The sequence below is a fragment of the Xiphophorus maculatus genome, chromosome 9, assembly GCF_002775205.1.
Source record: "Xiphophorus maculatus strain JP 163 A chromosome 9, X_maculatus-5.0-male, whole genome shotgun sequence".
NCBI classification, from domain to species: Eukaryota; Metazoa; Chordata; class Actinopteri; order Cyprinodontiformes; family Poeciliidae; genus Xiphophorus; species Xiphophorus maculatus.
Genome location: NC_036451.1, coordinates 18,643,812 through 18,662,348, shown reverse-complemented (window position 1 = coordinate 18,662,348; position 18,537 = coordinate 18,643,812). Strand labels below are relative to the sequence as shown.

The 18,537-nt window shown below is 38.9% G+C and overlaps 1 protein-coding gene across 4 annotated transcripts in view; it reads right to left on the bottom strand.

Annotated features, from left to right (window-relative positions):
- The window catches only part of dot1l (DOT1 like histone lysine methyltransferase), a 30,856-nt gene extending 14,367 nt beyond the window's left edge, over positions 1 to 16,489 (bottom strand). For 3 of the 4 annotated variants that reach the window (XM_014470836.2, XM_023340071.1, XM_023340074.1), the window contains exons 1-17: positions 16,130 to 16,489; positions 8,249 to 8,292; positions 8,047 to 8,121; positions 7,807 to 7,870; positions 7,250 to 7,478; positions 7,057 to 7,151; positions 5,516 to 5,578; positions 5,368 to 5,423; positions 4,761 to 4,840; positions 3,169 to 3,237; positions 2,982 to 3,088; positions 1,642 to 1,683; positions 1,460 to 1,555; positions 919 to 1,144; positions 676 to 789; positions 347 to 438; positions 107 to 208 (exon numbers count right to left, since the gene is read on the bottom strand). In XM_014470836.2, coding sequence (XP_014326322.1) covers positions 107 to 208; positions 347 to 438; positions 676 to 789; positions 919 to 1,144; positions 1,460 to 1,555; positions 1,642 to 1,683; positions 2,982 to 3,088; positions 3,169 to 3,237; positions 4,761 to 4,840; positions 5,368 to 5,423; positions 5,516 to 5,578; positions 7,057 to 7,151; positions 7,250 to 7,478; positions 7,807 to 7,870; positions 8,047 to 8,121; positions 8,249 to 8,292; positions 16,130 to 16,210 — 1,635 coding nt within the window. In that variant the 5' untranslated portion in view covers positions 16,211 to 16,489. The remainder of the gene's footprint in view (positions 1 to 106; positions 209 to 346; positions 439 to 675; positions 790 to 918; positions 1,145 to 1,459; positions 1,556 to 1,641; positions 1,684 to 2,981; positions 3,089 to 3,168; positions 3,238 to 4,760; positions 4,841 to 5,367; positions 5,424 to 5,515; positions 5,579 to 7,056; positions 7,152 to 7,249; positions 7,479 to 7,806; positions 7,871 to 8,046; positions 8,122 to 8,248; positions 8,293 to 16,129) is intronic. The other variant, XM_023340073.1, reaches the window with a different exon arrangement.
- Positions 16,490 to 18,537: the final 2,048 nt, after the last annotated feature.

The following is an 18,537-nucleotide window of genomic DNA, read 5'->3' as shown; positions in this document are numbered from 1 at the left end:
ATACATCTTTGTTGGAAACATTACCAATTAGAAAGTACAGGAAAGAAAGTAAAAATTGATTATTACTGTGGACATGAAAATATTATGAGTTCAAATATGCCCATACCTCGTCTAGTTTGGTTTGGAAGAGTCCTTTAATCTTGTCCTTGTGAGACTGACACACCAAATGGAGCTGCTCTGCCTGTCCTGACAAATCCCTGTGTTTCTCCTGGGAAAAGAGTGGAAGATGGAAACAAGCTTGAGGTCAAGTGGAATATCAACCTTTACACCAAAGTTAATGAGTCGAGGGAGATTCTTGTTGCCAGTGATAAAAACATGCAGAATGGCTCCAAGCATGACCAGTTACCTTCTCCAGCTCCAAAAGCTGCTGCAGATTGGAGCGATACTGAGGAGTCTTCATGTGAGCCATAAATTGGAGGTACTGGACTTTGATGTTATCTGGAAAACAAAGAGTTCAGAAAAAAACGTATAAATTCGTTATATTTTTGCAATTCGGTTCAGGAAATTCACTCTCGTTGGACAGTTATTTGCTATTGTTTCGAAGGATCATTTTATAGAAAGCTATATTAAGAGAAACCATCTAAAAAAATAGCATGGGTCTAAAAGTGACCAGAATAAAAAAAAGGTCAGAATAAACTTTTTCAAATCATAATGTATGTGTCATTATTAGCTTACCAAGTAGTTGTTGCAGACCCGGAGGAGTTGGGCTCATCAGCAGCTGACTGGGATTATAGTGCTGGACCTTGGGAGGTAGCTGGTAGAAGGGAGTCTGAGGTGGCCGGTATGCATCTATACACAAGAAGATTTGCAATTGAGCCTAATGTTATTTTATTGTTATTACAACTTTCAATAGTTTTTTTTTTTTTTTTTTACTAAGGCAATATGCATCGCATGTTAAAGATGTGTGAGCCCACTGACCCTGAGGTGGTGCTGCAGAAAGGGTTTTAGCATGCAGCAGATCTAATGCGCTCTGATTCTTCTTATTCTTCTCAGCAGCAGGGGTGGCTTTCTTGGGTCGACCACGTTTCTTGTTGTTTAGCTTGCGACCTTTGGCCAGCAGCCGAGTTCTTCGGGGTTTGGGAGGGGGCTTGACCACGGTCACCAGTCTAGGACGCTCCTCCTCACCACCAGAGTCCTGCTGCTGCTAGACGCAGACCAAGATTTATGTTAGTTCTGCGATACTCATTCATGATTTACACATAAAGTGTTTAGAGAAATTCCACAAATTTGTCATTAATGCAAATGTTTGACCATTTTTCCAGGATCTCTCTCATGCGTGAGGTCAAACACTGATGTTAGACAAGAAAGCTTGGCTTGTGGCCTCTGATCTTATTCATTCCAAAAGAGTTTAACATTTTCCTGGCAACTACCAGGAAAATGGTAGCTACCAAACCCAGACTTGTCCAAGAGATTGACAGAGAGGTATGACAGGCATAATAAAAATGGGTCCTGGTCTTACCTTATTTTGCTCCTTAAGTTTTGTGGGGGTGGTGTTATTGCTTTTGCTGTCCTTTGTGTCCTTTTGTTGACGTCGTCTAGCTGCCTCTTGCTCCTCCTAACAGAAAGTAAAAACAATGTATTCTTTAATAAAACAAAATACTGCAAATACAGAAACAACTCAAATATTCTGGTCCAACTCACCCTGAGTTTAGGATTCTTTAGACTGGCAAAATAGTTTTCAAGCTGAAACACATGGCAGATACAGAAATTAGATAAATATGTAGTCACTACTTATACGGGTATTAATTTCATGCAATATTGGTGTTTCTATTCAATTCAATTTATTTATACAGCGCCAATTCATAATACATTGTCTCCAGGGACTCTACAAAAACAGTCCTTTCAGTTTAATCCTCCATACATTTTAATTGATCTAACTCAAATAGTTCAGTTCATTATTTGAATTAATTTTAAAAAGTTTTCTGTCTAAGGAAACCAAGCAGATTGCATCGAGTCATTGACTTGCAGCATTCACTCCTCTTGGACTAGCGCATAGCTACAGCGCTTGTTTTGTGTCGCTGACTTTACAGCAATCCCTCATTCTGAGCAAGCATTTAGCGACAGTGGAGAGGAAAAACTCCCCTTTAACAGGGAGAAACCTCTAGCAGAACCTGGCTCAGTATGAGCGGCCATCTGCCATGGCCGACTGGGGGTTTGAGAGGACAGAGTAGATACAACACAAAAAAACAGAAGTACTGATCCAGGAGTACAGTCTATGTTGATGAAAAGTAAACAGTTAATTGGAGAAGAATGTTTAGTTGCTGGGAGCATTATCTCAGCTGATGTTCTCCTCCAGGAAGGTACCACAGCCAAACAGAAGGCCGGAGCAGATGTAGCTTCTATTGAGAGAGAAAAAAAACTGAGAGAAAAAAATCAAGTTAAACAGTTGAAATAACATCAAATAATACAAGCAAGTGAGAGAGTAGAAGAAGAAGAAAGTAGCAAAGTGAGGAAAAGTGGTTAGTTTGTCCTTCAGCAGCCTAAGCCTATAGCAGTGTAGCTACAGAAATAGCTCAGGATAACCTAATGAGGCATGAAAGACGCAGGGAGAACCGTCTATACAGAATGTATTTCTCTTTGCCAAATGGGGGTCAGGGGGACAATGTGGTCTATCGGTGTTTCTATTAGCCTTTAAAAAATTTAACAATTGTCTCATAATTTGAAGCCACGTCACAGAGGGACACATGAGCCAATAAAAATAAAATGCTACTAACAACAGCTTTTTCCACCCTCTACTAGGCTTTAACAAGTTGCTGAAATGGCAAACAGACGGCTTTCTGATCAGCAATAATCTGTGAAAACCATTGTGTCTTTAACTGCTTTCATTCTCAGGAGCGGTGACTGAATAACACAAGATGGCTCTGTGTTGGGCTCAGTCCATTCTTTGGCTCTAATGTATTATGCACTACTCCAATATTCAGTGTTCAATATCTATTTTTCTGTCCTGCAATTAAAGGAAAAAGATAGCTTTAGGTGCTTACTATAGTGCGGTCTATGGTATGAAGGTAGTAGGAAACCGGCTTTCCAGTCCACGACACTGAGCCCCTCAATGGAGAGAGTTCCACCACGCGCATTATTGTGCCAATATCTACAACACATAAGCAAAAACATGTAACCAAAAACAGAAATAGAACAATGCTGAACAAGTGTTAAATGGTAAAATCTTACCGCTCAAGTTTCGACTGTTGATTCGAAAATTTAAAGGTGCAAAGGGTTTGGAGGACACAATTTTGCCTCCTGGAAAGAAAGGAGAAAAAAATGCAACTATAATAAATATGTGCATTTAATTAAATAAATAACCTGTATGTAGCGTCGGAGACACAAAATAGAAATTAGTGATCAGGAAACAGAGTTCAGACAGCATTTCAACAACGCTGAAACACAGAAGGTTTTAGTAAAATAAACTATGGTTAAAAAATTTTTCCAACACCCTCCGTTGTTTTAATTTAGATAGCCAACATTTACTAAACATACATCTTTATTCCTTTGCCTTTTTGAACTATATGGAACACAAATAATGTTGCATATTACGAATGCTGGACAGAAACATTTCACTGCTTAACACTGAACTCTTCAGGAAATAATAATCGTAAAAACTTACGATTAATATTTAGCTTGTAAATGTAAATTCAGCTGCCAAATTCAAATCCTCGTTATTTATCACTAGATATTTATAGATGGAACCACAGATGGATATAAAGATTGGTCAATAGAGTTGACTTGCAGAAATAAACAAAAATATTTATAAATAAAGATTCCAGATTTTTGCTTCAAGGTTGTTTAGCACATGTTCAGCTTTATAAAAACAGAACTTAGTTTTAAGGGTAGAGCAAATTTCTTTAGTAAAAAAACACTTGGACTTAAGTGAATGAATTGTTTTGATATTCTAAACAGACTCAACTGAGTCGCAGAGTTGCAAAAGCAGTGGAACATTCAAACTATTAAGTAAAGTATAAGCACAAAATCAGATATACGGTTGCTATATTGTTTGCTGAGGGGAACGTTATCACATTTTTGTCTCTAGAGCTGTTCTCCCAGTTTACAGCTGTGCTTGAACATAAAAACATCTATGAGTATAATTTATACATGAAGATAACAATGTCATATAGATATGTAATATCTATATAACTTATAGATATTACACCCATGCATTTCACTTTATGTATAGTTATGGAGTCAATAAAGTATCTATTGATACATAAATCTGTTGAATAACTCCTGCCCAATTGAAGAAAGTCAGCCCAGATTTATTTTTTTAAATCAACAGCTCCCACTAGAGAACGGACTTCAAAACCGCTTGTTGTAAAATAAATGAACTTACCCTTCTTCAAATCGTTCTAATCTGCTTTCAAAATTCTTTTTTAACCACAAGAATCAAAACGTTGGAGATCTGATCCACCACAATATCTCACTTTGTCTTTTCTCTTGTTCGCCAGCATTTTTAGCAAAAGTCTCTGATGTCTATTGAACAAAAACTACAAAACAGACCACTTTGGCTGTGACTACATCTTAGCCTCTGAAAACTGACAGGTCTGATACTTTCATGACTCGATCGCAAATGTAGAGGTTGTCGATGTAGCGGAGTCAGGCTGTCTTCATCTGACTGTACCGTCCCGCACTGAGCTAAGTAATATCTTTTGGGCTGTCAGTCGGTAATTTAAGTACAATAGCACGGATTTTCACGAAATAAATGTTGAAAAAAAGTTGATTTTGGAAGCCCTGGCTCATCATTGTCCGCAAAGGGTTCATTGAGAACTTACCTTCCTTCATGTTTGCAAAGCGCTCCTTCAGCTGGTGATCTACTTCTGGACCAAAGGCAAAGTTATTCACAAAAATAATACTGGAAAACAGACAGAGAAGTACATATTTTAGAATTTTGGTCCAAACAAAGAAAAGTTAAAACAAACATTCATGGAAGACATTTTAGAAAATAATAATGGAGCATCATTTTGTACACAGATGAGAGTAACTAAAAAAAACTGTGTTGATTTCCCCATATTAATAGACACTGTTAAATACAGCTATTTGTCACAGTGGTAAAGGGATCTAAATAACCACAAAAAAGAGAAGAAGATAAAACAACAAGCTTACATGTTATTACAAAAATCTACAACTGTTTCAAATATAAATCATGATCACTCCAGCTCGTCTATATGTATGTAAACAAAAATAGTTAACGAGATTTAATTACATAAATTACAAATAAATACAATGACCAGAATCTGAACACTAACCCTAACTTTTACACACTCAAAAATGAATGAGTTAGACTTCCTTGTAAAGTGAATAGGAGTCTCCACTGCTGAATTATTAATATTTTTATTGAACATAAAAAGTGTCTGTGAGCAACCCCGTATGGAGCTTTACCTTGTGGTGGCTATCCTTTCTTTCCATTCTTCAGATAGAAAATCGCCTCTTTCCAGCTGAAAAAATACAATATAAAAAAACCTGAATACATATTGGAAATAAAAAAAAAATTAAATCTGTGAAGTAAAACGAATAGCATAGAACTTACTGTGTACTCTCCATGCTTCTTCCCATACCATCTCATCCACTTTTTAAACTCTTTATCCATGGTCTGAGAAAAGAAACAATCTCCGAATCATTAAAAATAATAGATTACAGACAGAAAACAAGATTCTTTTATTAATATTCCGTAAATTAAATTCAGTCAAATTGCTACTAAAAAGATGCTGGTCATTGAACAACTTTTACAACAATTAGGAGGTGGCTCTCTCCAGAAACACTTTGTTTTGGTAGATCACCAGCTGAAGGAAAAGAAAAGTCAAAAGAAAAACCTTCCACAAAAGAGGTAAACCAAACATGGTCATTGCTAAAGAAACTGCCAAGTGCTGACTCAGAGGCCCATCGTTGTGTCACTGTAATAGTCTCATCCAGTCTTTTAATAGCACAAATCACTATTTTTCAGAGACTAGCTGTAAACACTCACAGTAATATCACTATTTTAATTCATTAACAGTTTAAACAAGAGTGTTTGTAAAAGCTTCACAGCACCAATCAGCTGATGTCTCATCTGCACCAGAAAACAAGAGTTATGCAAACAGTTTATAGCAAGACTTAACACCACTTGTTGATGAGAAAAAAACAAACAGAGTTTAAGAACCTATTTGGAAATGACCTTTATAGACTGAGGGAATAGTATTGACTGCGAGCGCAGCTGTGTGCGGCACATTGACCTACTTAAAATCCATGATGGGTAACATCGAAATAAACTGCAGGAAGAGAAAATATGGTGATATTGTGTTATTCTGACACTAATCCAAACTGTTCTTCTTGTTAAAGCACAATGTATTTTCTTTTCCCTTAAATTAGACAAAAGAGATATTTATACATGACTCCCACAGAACTTTTATTAGCTGCTTGTCTTCATAAACCTTCCACTGGCTCTTGACAAAACCGGTGCAGAGTAGAGAATATTGAAACAATTTGTTGATCTGTGCTGAAGCCAGAGTTTGAGGTGGACTGTTGTTCTGAGTACCACAAATCCTCTTCAGATGAAAGCAAATTTATACTTTTTTTATTTGGAAATCACAGTCGCTGAGTCTGGAGGAAGAATAGAGGCGCAGAATACAAGCTGCTTGAGGTACAATGTGACATTTCCGGTCAGTGATGATACGAGGAGCCATTTTATCTGGTGTTGGTCCACTAAATTCTTTTAAGCAAAAAATTAGAGCAACAGTCTACCAGGAAGTTTCAGAACATTTCATGATTCCACGCCACGCAGCAGCACTGAGGCAGGAATTCATGCAAAAAGGATTCTGGATGTTCTGTAGTAAAAATCTAGTTCTTATTGGTTTGCTGCAATATTCAAATTATCTGAGTGAATTATGAGTTTTCATTAGCTGCAAGACATAATCTTGAAAATGAAATTAACTAAACATTTGAAATATATTTCTTTATATGTAATGAATCTTGATAACAGGAGTTTCACTTTTTGAATTAAATTTCTTAAATTAATTTATTCAAAACAGGAATCTTCTTTTTTTTCCCCCTATTTGAAAAGCTATATGAACAGAGTGCTAATTACACAGTTACCTCTGCATAGCTAGCTGGAATGTCTGCTTTCTCTACTCCATAGTAGTGTTTACAGTTTGTTGCTGCTGCAACCTGCAGCACCACCTGCCCCACTCCTGTAAACAAGACGAATCAATGCTTAATCAAATGTTCTAAAAGTTTGAAATCAGTGTACTCGTTAGGAATGAAGCATTATGTAAAGCTCTAAACCAACCACTGCCAAGGTCAACGAATGTGTCTTCTTCCATCATTTCCATCTCATCGATGATCTGAGCCACCAAGTCGAAGGAGGTCTCTCCATATACCTCAGGGGAGAAGGGTTCGTAGTTGTTCAGCTTCTCGGGGTCGGTCACTGAGTGGTTGTACACCTGCTGTAGGATATGTCTCAGGAGCCCGTTGGAAGGACGCTTGTTTAGCTTCATGGGCTGGGTAGTCCCCTTCCACTGAAACCAGATTTTTTATCAATTAACTTGCCACAGATCAGATTGGAGAATATTTCACTGCCTAAAAATACGACACGTGTTGAAACTATATGAACAAAACTAAAGACAAAGTGACAAAAAACACTAAGGAGTCATTGCTTTGATATTTTGTTTGAAGTCTTGAAACTCGAATATTAACGGGGGGAGGGGGAATTTATCAGATAACACTCAGGTACAACTGAGATTGAAAGAAGTGATAACACACAGACACGATATTCCCCACCTGCTTGTGACTAATACTTTCACTCCACCTACAAAGTAGTGAGAAAGTTCCCACATGTAGACTCACCAGCTGGTGGATGCTGTCAATGGCCCTGTTGTACTTGTCACAAAGTCTCTGCATGCTCTCAAAGCTGCAAGCAAGACAACATGGGTAGCATGGTCATCATATGATGGCGCGATTACAAAGTTTACATCAGCTTCTCTTCTCTGTAGTTAGCATGACTGTTTGGTATTTAATGCTTATATCAAGGGTTTAGTTTATTTCACATCAACATAAATTTTGAAAGTGATGCAACCCAAGACTTACCTCTTGGTGTCATAATCGATGAGAACATAATTTTCCATTGCAAGTTTGAGGTCAGGGATTTCCTCACACACCCACCTAGAAGAAAAAAAAAAACCACCCACACACAAGATTATCACTAAATTGATCGTGACACTTGAGTTGATCAGGAGAATGTGGGAGTGTTCAGTGAGTGGGTGGGGGGACTTATGGTGATGTCACTTACCGAATGGTCTCGATGATTTCGTGAGCAGCATCGTGGTGTTTATCCTGAAAGAGAGGCGACAAGGCATAATGAAACCTCGAACATGACACATCGCTCTATTTGAGATATCAAATTTAATTGGATCACAAATGACCAAAGTCAAAATGAGCAGAAAATAATTAAAAGTTCAAGAAAACAACAGTCCAAACAAAAATAAGGGTATTAATTATACAAAACATGGGATGTTGATTATAGTATTTTGCAACTAGAGTGAAATGCCCACAACATCTATTATGTCTGATTCATCCTCTCATTACAGAAACTCGAAGCAGAAAACACAGCCACCTCAGACATAAATAAAAAGTTACTGAGGACAGATTTGATTTCTCAGGAACGTTTTGTTTTACCGAAATCGAGGTTCTGAGTTATAAACGCTGCGTGACCGCACAAAACAAAACTTAAAGCTGCATAAACAATGTCTCAGAAAACCAAAGCTGAGCATTTTCCAGACTCAATATCAGCGAGGTGTTGAGTCAAAGGAAGAACAAAAGCTGTAAGAACCTTCAAAAAAAGAAAAGAAAATGAAAGGCACGTTAGCCATTCATTTAGCAGATAACAGGAGGGAATGCAAAGTTACCGTTTTGGCCATTCAAAGAGTCCAAATCTGTCTGAAACACCAGATCACCAGAACCAGATAGGCAAAGTTTCCTCTCCGGTCAGTCAGAACTATGAATATGACACTTTCAACTATTAATCCACACCTTTCCATCTCTTTTCTTTCCTTACTATTACACATTGTCCCCACCAGACCCTGTGAGTTTTGGCATCTTGCCCACTAAAAATATATATCAGATGTGGGCATTAAAGGCAGCTTGAGTGCATCCAGATGGCCAAATATATTATCAGTATCCACCGCAGCATCTGAAATCCTGCCAAATATCACATCCAAGCAGTACTCTGGGATAGAAATATTGCACAGATGGATGTTGCAGAGACGACTGCATTCAGGATATTATACAGCATTATTATACAACACACACTAAATTGCCTCACACAGTGGAGAGAGGTGTTAACACACATCTTGTATTTAAATGGAACAGAGTTGATTTAACACAGTGGGGCCCCCAGAACATTGTATTCTTACATTTATTTATTTATTGGGTTCTACATTTCTGTCTTCATTGAAGGAGGTGACTGTATAATTTATATAACCTGGAACCACAATGCTCATTGACATAACTCAGCGGTGCCCAAAGTCAGTCCTTGAGGGCAGGCATCCTGCACATTTTAGTTCTTTCCCTTGTGGTACCAACAACCTTTTCAGCATGTCAGTATTCTTCATAGGCCTCCTAATGAGCCATCATTGGATCCAGGTGCGTTAAACCAGGGAGAGAACTACAACACGCAGGATGCCGGCCCTCGAGGACCGACTTTGGATACCCCTGACATAACTGAACTAAATGCTGGCTTCACAGTTTAAATTAGAAATGTTAAATATAAATGAGAAATGAGTGCCATTAAGATGATGACAAGAATTAAGGATCTTGTTGAGGGTTTACAATTTGAAACAGAACTGCATGAAGTGCATTTTCCACCCCATGTCAGACTCTGTTTGGGCCATTTCACTTTCCTGCTCTGGGATGCCACCACCATAATTATTTCCCTTCTAACTGTTCCACTTAAGAATGACCAGCAGCGCCCTCTTCTGGATGGTGGCCACACTACAACACTAAATGAAGGTCTGTTTAAACCGAAGATATTACCCTAACTGGACTAATTTTGATCTAATTAGCCAATATTTGACAATCAGTTGCTTTGTTTGCATCCCTAATTTAAATGCAGAATTTTAATATTTATAGATATCCATTACTGGCACAGCAGTGTTTTCTTTAGATGTTGCATGAGGCCCTTCAGTTCCCCGCCCAAAACCAGATGGGCCAGAAGCCAACTGCAAGGAAGCATCACCAAACACACAGATGTGGATGTGTAGGGGAAAAAACGGGATGAAACCAGATGAACCAGATCAATCACTTAATTAAAGCATTTTTACATGGGCTTGGTTCTAACACCAAGCTCATTCTCCATTCTCTTATTCTCCAACAGTCAGAGCAAGCGACATGCATATCAAAACACAGTCAGCAATGTGTTCATGCTCTGTGGGTGAGATAACGAATCTCAACTACTGTGGGTGGAACATGCTTTTAAAGAGACGGTACTGTAGTTAGCTGCAACAAAATCAAGATGAAAACCTCACCAGGAAATTTGATAAAAGCAAACACTTTATACAGATATTGGTGCAAGCCTTTTTGTTCTATGAACACAGCAGAGCAGGAGCAGTTGCACATCTTCCTCCCTGCAGTTCTGACCATATGGACACGTGAGGAGGGAGAGAGAGGAAAGAGGAAGTGTTTTCCTTTGAAAACAGGAGAGCACCGTATGGCTTCAGAACTCCACATGAATCAGCTGCTTCTAATTCAACTCATGACAACTAGTCCCAATATAAAACAGATCAGAAATATATAAAATTCCTGACATTCTCGGCTCCATGAGACACAAGAGCGTGCATGCAGTGAACATGGAGGCGGAAAATGTGAGTGACTCAGTAACCCAAGAAAACTCATTTGGTGCATATTTTGATAACGAAATAAACGGACTGACTGAGGAAACTGAAAGAACTAGATTGACGAGGTAGACTACAGTGTGGGCGGAGAGAAAGGAACTACAAAGAGACCCTACTCAGGCATTCGGAGAAGTTCAGCGCTTTCAGTCAACACAGAGCGTCTCACCATAGTTACTATAAATGTGCACTCACACCACTAAAAAACACCACAAAACTGTTCCCAGCTTTGCTTTCCGTTTCTACTGAATGAGCGAATTGCTCCAGCTACTGACATGCAGACAGCTACTTAGAAATACTACAGAGAGAAAAAAAAACTCTTTCACGGCAAAAATAAATAGCAAATAGAAACGGACAGGTTATAAATCAACAGAGCGCAAAGAATATGGAATAAAACACAAAAGTGAGCTGTTCCTTATGAGCTCTAAAAGCTGAGAACAGTCTTAGCTAGTCTCCACAGTCATATGTTTTAACTCTAACTAATTTTAAAATTCATAACCTATTTTGTAGTTTATGATGAGTGCACATTGCTTTTGTTGGTCTATTTAAGTTTTCATAATAATTGATTTTTACAAGAATAGCAAAAAAGCATGTGAAATTGCAAGTGTATTGGCAGCTACTTGCAGCTCTTAGTGTGTGTTTACACTAAATCTGATCTGATTTTCTTTATGTTTTTTCTGTACATGATTACCCTGGAACACATAGAAATGTGGTAATAAATACTAAAAAGACTTGAATTACTCAAACAAGCTTTATTATGAAGTGAAACATGACTGGGCAGTGAAACATAAAAAATTAAAGAGAGTAATATCACAGCTTAAATATACCATGAGTAAAATATTCCACAGGTTTTGGTTTTAAACGATTCGTAAATGTATAAGCCCGCCTCTACTTCAGTGTATTGTTTACACTGAAGAGATGATCTTTCAGTGTATTTCTTTATACACTGAAAGAGTGCATCTCTTTATAACCAAGGAATGGATACAGAATAAATGAATTGAGGCAAATGTAAACCTTTTTTGTACAAGCACTATCCAAATTGATGTGTCTTTCTTTGTGGTTCTCCCAAAAAAAAAAAAAATTTAGGTAAATGAAAGAGTCAGTTAGTGAGATTAAAAACTTTTTGTAAAAATTGTTGATGAAAAACATTTTTACACCTGGAAGTGAAAAAATAAAAGAGATCAACTGTACATAATTTCTCTCTTTTTTATAGCCTCTGATTAAACACCAAATTTTACTGCTTCAGTTTAATAAACAAACAATTAAGTTTAGATTTGTCAGTCAGCAACACAAACACAATCTGTGCACCGTTCAGGTCAGTTGTGCTTTAACAAGCAGAGACAATATTCAAATTGCATTTCAAAACAATTCATTTCAGTAGAAAACAACTTAATTTGCTGTTTATTTTGGTCCAGAGTTATAAAACTCAAACTGACGACGATTATGATTAACAGATGAGTTCCATTCAAACACAAATAAGTGATACATTTTTATTCAAAATATGATTTATTTGAATTTTTGCAGTGTTGCTTACCATCCAGTTGTGCTACTTTGGTGGTGCAATGAGGCAGCTTAACTCATAAGAGAGATGATGACTCAAGTTTGAGACTTTGATTCGTGTCACAAAAATAAGAGTGTTCAGACGCACCTTAGATCTGTGTCCTTTAGACTGTGGACTCCAGGTCCAGGACTCTAGTCTTAGTAACAGAGTCTATCTCATGTGATGAAGAATGAAAGGAAGCAACAGACAACATCTGCTGCACAGGTTTTACAGTGCAAGGATGTCCTTCATCTTATTTTCAGAGAAGTGTTTGTGCTTGTCAGACTCTACAGTCTACAGCGTTAGATCCATTGCCAAAAAGACTTTTTTTGTCGCCTGTCATCATTGCTATAAATATTTGAAGATATAAACTTAAAATTTTACAGCAGTATCACTCATCCACAACTCTAAACTTTTATCAAAATCAATTATGGCTTTGACAGACACAGTTTCAGTCATGTTTCTGATCTCCAATCCATCTTTTTTGCTTCATTCAACCTTCTACGCACAACATGTTGCCTCTCTTAAACTTAAAAGTGCAACTTTAATCAAAAATTGGTGTCTTCTTCTAACACTGTGTGTGTACTTCTCTCTCTTCAAAAGGATTAACCCATAGCACAGTTGAGTGGGCGGATGCCCCTTTGAGTGTATGCACTCAAAGTTCTCCAGCTTTCAACCTAATTTTTAGATGCACTTCAAAGAAAACAGTTCCAAAAGAGGCAAAAAAGAAACGTGCACTCTTTTTTATTGCACCCAGCAAATCTAAAGTTAGAAATACTAGCAGCTTTTCTGTAGGAGGAACAGAGCTCAGGTTTCATCCAGAGTGCAGTCAGGCTGAGCCCGTCGCTTGTGCTGACCCACTGACCCACTTTCTGTCTCCTGATCCAGAACATTGCCAAGGAGAGCACAAAATCAGAATACAAGAAAAGGTAAAAAAAAAAAAAGATGCAACGTTCATAAAAACTACAAACTGGTGGTACCGAAGAGCCACAGAGTGGATCGGAAACGGGACAGTTTTGAGGCCTGGCATAGCTGCTACAGCTAAGCGCTAACAGCTCGGAGTTCCCAGCTTCCCGCTCAATACTGCCCGCCTCTACTACGCAAAACATCCGCCAAACATAAAACCTGCATGCACACACAAACCTTTATACAGCTACTAATGACATCTACACACCAGTTATACTATATGCATCGTACCGCATGTAACATTTACTCTTACAGCATCAAGCCAGGCGGCTAAAAAGCAGCATGAACTATAGGCTTTCTTGAAAAAATTGCTTTGTATAGAAGATATAAACCTTCGAGTTCAGAAGTTGTAAGTGGTATGCAAAGGCATGAAAATGACTGTGTGCAGCAGAAAGAGAAGCAGTAGGGGGAGGTCACCTGCTAAAACGAAGACAGCACACAGCAACACCAGCAGTGGGCTGCTGCTAAAAATAAACACTGTCTGACAAGCCAGAGACAAAAAGACCAGAAGACCCTCCTCTCTCCCTCCCAGCTGTGGCGCTGACTGATGCATGTTCAACTCCGCCTGTGCACGCAACACAGAGCAAACTCTTTAGTCAATCTCCTGTCAAATCAGAGTGACGCACAGTGGGCACAGGGGCTTCATGCCACACACCATTTCCCTTTGTAACTCAGCAGCCCACAAGAACAAATGACTGAAGCTGGCTTACACCCGACTACTACTCCGACTCAAAACAACCAAACAGTAGCGTAAATATGCACAAACTAAGCCAAAGAGCTTTTCTCGCACCTCTTCAGAGAAAAGCGACGTGCTTACAATGATGAGGAAGTCAACTGACCTCGAACGGTTAGTTTCACACTTTGAATATAGAATTAAAAGTATGTCAAAAAAAAGGTGCATAAATATTTCAGTGAGGGTGAGTGGCCAATGAACAATGTAGCGTGTGTTTAACAGCACTGAGACACCAGTGTCTCTTTTAGATGTTGTTTGAGGCCTCTTAATGCCTCCACCCAAAACCATCTGGAAGAGGAGCTGCAACACTTCGGAGGAGGTGGACTTCATATGGAAGACTTTACAAATACACACATGGTGTGATGGAGCGAACACAAAAACAAGAGTTAAATTGGACAAACAGATCTGGACTTGGTTCTAACCATGCGCCTTATTCTCCAACAATCAGAGCAAGTGCATTAAAAGCCAGTCAGCAATGTGTTTGTTGTCTTTGAGAGAGTGAGATAACTAGTCTTAAATTAAGTGTGTGTGGAACATGTTTTTACTAAAGAGGCTCTTTAGTTAACAGCAATCAATTTAATTGAAGAAAACCTAACAAGTAAGTTTGATTGGAACAAACACCACAGAATCGGTGTTTCTTATCGGAACAAGCCTTTGCCTTCTAATAATATAGCACAGACCTGACCATATGAACAACGGAGGAGGGCGCAGAGAGTGAGCGCGGGAGTGTTTTCCTCTAAAAACAGGAGGCAATCACTGTATGAATCAACTCCATGTTCAAGAATCCCATTAAAAAAAAAATCAGCTGTTTCTAATTTGATCCATGGTAACTAGTCTCCATGTAAACAGCTATCACGCAGATCGGAAAAGACATTATATTCCTGACATTCCTGGATTTTGAGTTCATCCTTAAAACACGGGACTGTGCAAGTTGACTAAAGTGGAGGCAGCAAACGCTAATGACTCAGTAAAAAAATAAAATAAAAAAATAACTCATTCGGTGCATATTTTGATCACGAAACGGACTGTCGAAACTGAAAGAACTTGATTGACTAGATAGACTACGCTGTGGGTGGAGAGAGATAAACTACAAAGAGATCCAGGCATTCAGAGAAACTCAGCGCTGGATGTCTCATCATACTTACTATAAATCTGAACTTGAGCTACTAAAAATGCAACTGTTGCCAGCTTCTTTTCCGCTTCTGTTGAAAGAGTGAGCTGCTACCAGCTCCTGACATACAGACACCTACATGGAAGCCCAGCTGAGACGAAAGACTCTAGCATAACAAGAGCTGAATGAGAAGAGCTAAATAAGACATCAACTGTTCACTGAGTTTAAAATATAAAACAAATGAGTAGTTCTTAGTCATAGCGATGTTACTAAATGGCACTAAAAGAATATGACAGCAGCAATAACATAAATAAGATGGACCAATATCAGAGACGCTGTACACATACACTCATCAAAACAATCATTCGTTTGATGTTTTGCTGACTAGGCAGGAAGTTGTTTTGACCAAAACCAGAAGTCAGGGGCGAAAATTTTATTTTTCTATGCATTAAGTACAACAAGATCTATGCTGGTTCTACAATTCAAACAACATGGAAAAGAGAAACTAATGTTTGAAATACTTATATCCGTTCATGCAACGAGTAAAAACACACAGGAAGAGGAAAACCAGATGAGAGTTAAATGATCTTGGACAGGAACAACACCCTGGTTCGATCATTTTAGACAATATTTTTATCTGACAGTGTTCAACTGAATGTCACCGGTTACTACACCCAAATAACCTCCTTACTATACCGAAACTACAATTACATTTCCTACAGCATAGAGTGTCAATTGTTTTATTTTCAAAAATCTAACGGCAAACGGGAGAAAAACAATCTGCAACTGTCAGACCAGTGTGACCCAAGTCCCCGGACGAGCTACATCTCCTTCTGTTACCCAGGGTTAGCCAAGGGCTAACATAGCTAACAAAGACAACATCATGAGACTAAACATAAATGTGTCCCAACTCGGTGCCGAAGGGTATCACTTACGTATACTGGTAACGGCCAGGGATAACCAGCGGGTTCCGCTCCAACCGGCGATTTGAGCTTTAGCTCCAGCTTTTCTCCCATTCTCCACTCTGATAGAGAGCTAACTAGCTCCTGACTGCTCTGTTAGCCAGCTGCTCGATAAGCGAGCGACTCACAACGGGAACATTTTGTAAAGGGGGGCGGGGGGAAACGGCGAAAACTTGAAAAATAAAAACGACCTCCACACTCGCTACGGGAAAAATACACACGCGATGCAGTCGGGTGTGTACAAGAATCCCGCTCGTTTTAATATTATTAATAAAACGCCTATTATGTGCTCACTGGCAGGAACATCTCGTCCGTTCCGCCGCCATCTTGCCCGGCATGAATAAATATGGCAGGAGGCCACTGGCACGAGAGGAGGACTGTGACGACTGCGCGTGAGCCGAAGCAACGAGCACGAGCGCCATACAACTATTTCCGAACTGCGTGAGAGACGTGACATCACAACTATTTTCCAGATAAATAGTTTATTTGCGTGAAGCTGAAATATTTCACAATGTGTAATTTCCATTCACTTAAAGTAATAAAATCTGATAATTGAAAACATGCAACAAACTCGAAACAGGCTGCGAATTCCATCGAGTGAAAGTTTCTTTACTCATTATCCTACCCATCAGGCACGTGGAGAGGGGGGGACGAAGGGGACTTGAGCCCCTACCCCTTTTATCCTTGACGTCCCTAGTGCCCTTTTTGCTTTTTTTGTTTTTTTAAATCTGTATGTCAGAAGACCTGCTTGTGCCCCTCAACAATAATATTTAGCTAAATATATAAATTTATATTTACAGTCTAATAAAAACTCAGTTTCTCTGCCTCCATGTTGTTCAGACACCTGGTCCATGGTGAGGAGGAGGGGAGCGGATCTGTGCTCTCTAACTATCAAATCGTGGGCACAAATAATTTTTTCATACTCTGGATTGTGAATGAAAAAGTAGGTCTGATGTTGACATTAGAAAAACTGTTTATATTTATATTTTCATAATTGTCCTCGTAGTAGCGGGAAAAATCCACCTCGCCCCTAAACACAGAAATGCTTCGGCTGCAGAGAAAACTTCTGACTTTAACTTAATTAGGCCGCTAAATTCCCGGTTCGCTACAGGCAGTCTGAGTCGGTCCCACCGACAGATATAAAAATTATCTGTCTTTATATCAGACATCCTGATATAAGACACGCTACTGCGACGCAGCTCAAAGCCCTGGTACCACCTGGTACTACCTGATAACACCTGCTGACTGTACGCAATGCTTCAGGGCCGTGCAGAGACCTTTGGAGGGGCAGGGGCTCAAAGTTAAAAAAGGGCACATTGAACAACATCTTAAAACACTGTACAACAACATAGCAACAACCCATATTAATTACGAATTTAATTGGATCCTACTATATCATTGCCATCATGCAGGGACAATGCAAAACAAATATGGTATATTTTCCCCAACAGGTATAAAGTTGCTGTTTCTGCTGCTGACAGTCCTGGAGGTCTGAGTTGATCTGAGACTGTAGTTGTTATACAGACCATCGGAGAGAAGGTAAGTGGTTATGAAGTTATGAAATAAGCAAATTTGGTTCCATTTTACTAATTAAGCCCTAATAATATCTATTTAATCTCTAGGACAACTTGGCTGCAGACTAAGCAGTCTTGTTTCTGCAGACTTAGCAGTATTGTTTCATCAAAAAAGCTCAAAGGGGTTAACTCTATATAACTGTTTGATGTTAGCACCTCTGAGATCTAGAATTGTAAGACTGGGATATCAAGGCAAAGAAAACTCAGTAGCTGCTGGTAGGGGCCATTCAGGGCCCTCCAGACATTCAGGGGCCCCTAGAAATGGTTCAATTGTAACACAGACCATAGATCTAAACCTGTAGCATTCATTTATAGAGAATGACAATGTTATTAAATTTTATTTAATGCATTCAGCTGAGAAACAAAAATTGTACATTTAGGATTTAATTAGGAAATTTACTTTGCAAAAGTTTAAAGAATCATCTTGATAGTTTGATTGTTGTGTTACCATGGCTACAATACGGTGTCATCTTTGTGTTTGAGTTGGGTTTGTTCACAAATACATCACAGCAAACAACCAATAATCAGTGACTGATTTTAAACTTGGCCAATAAACCTGGTCTCCCTCTCACTGATTCACCTTATCAATATTTAAACACGTTAGTGATGCTGAGGTTCTTAATAGGAAAGGTTTCGGGGGGTGAGGGGCTTCTGTCTAAGGCCCCATATTACCTTGGGCCGGCTCTGCATGAAGAGCCGCTGCGATGCGCATCTCAGAAATCTACCTGGAATGTACTTGGAATCCCCCGGTAGCTCCTAGTCAGTCCACTGATGCTTTGGGGACATTTTGATTCATTTAATTGTGGC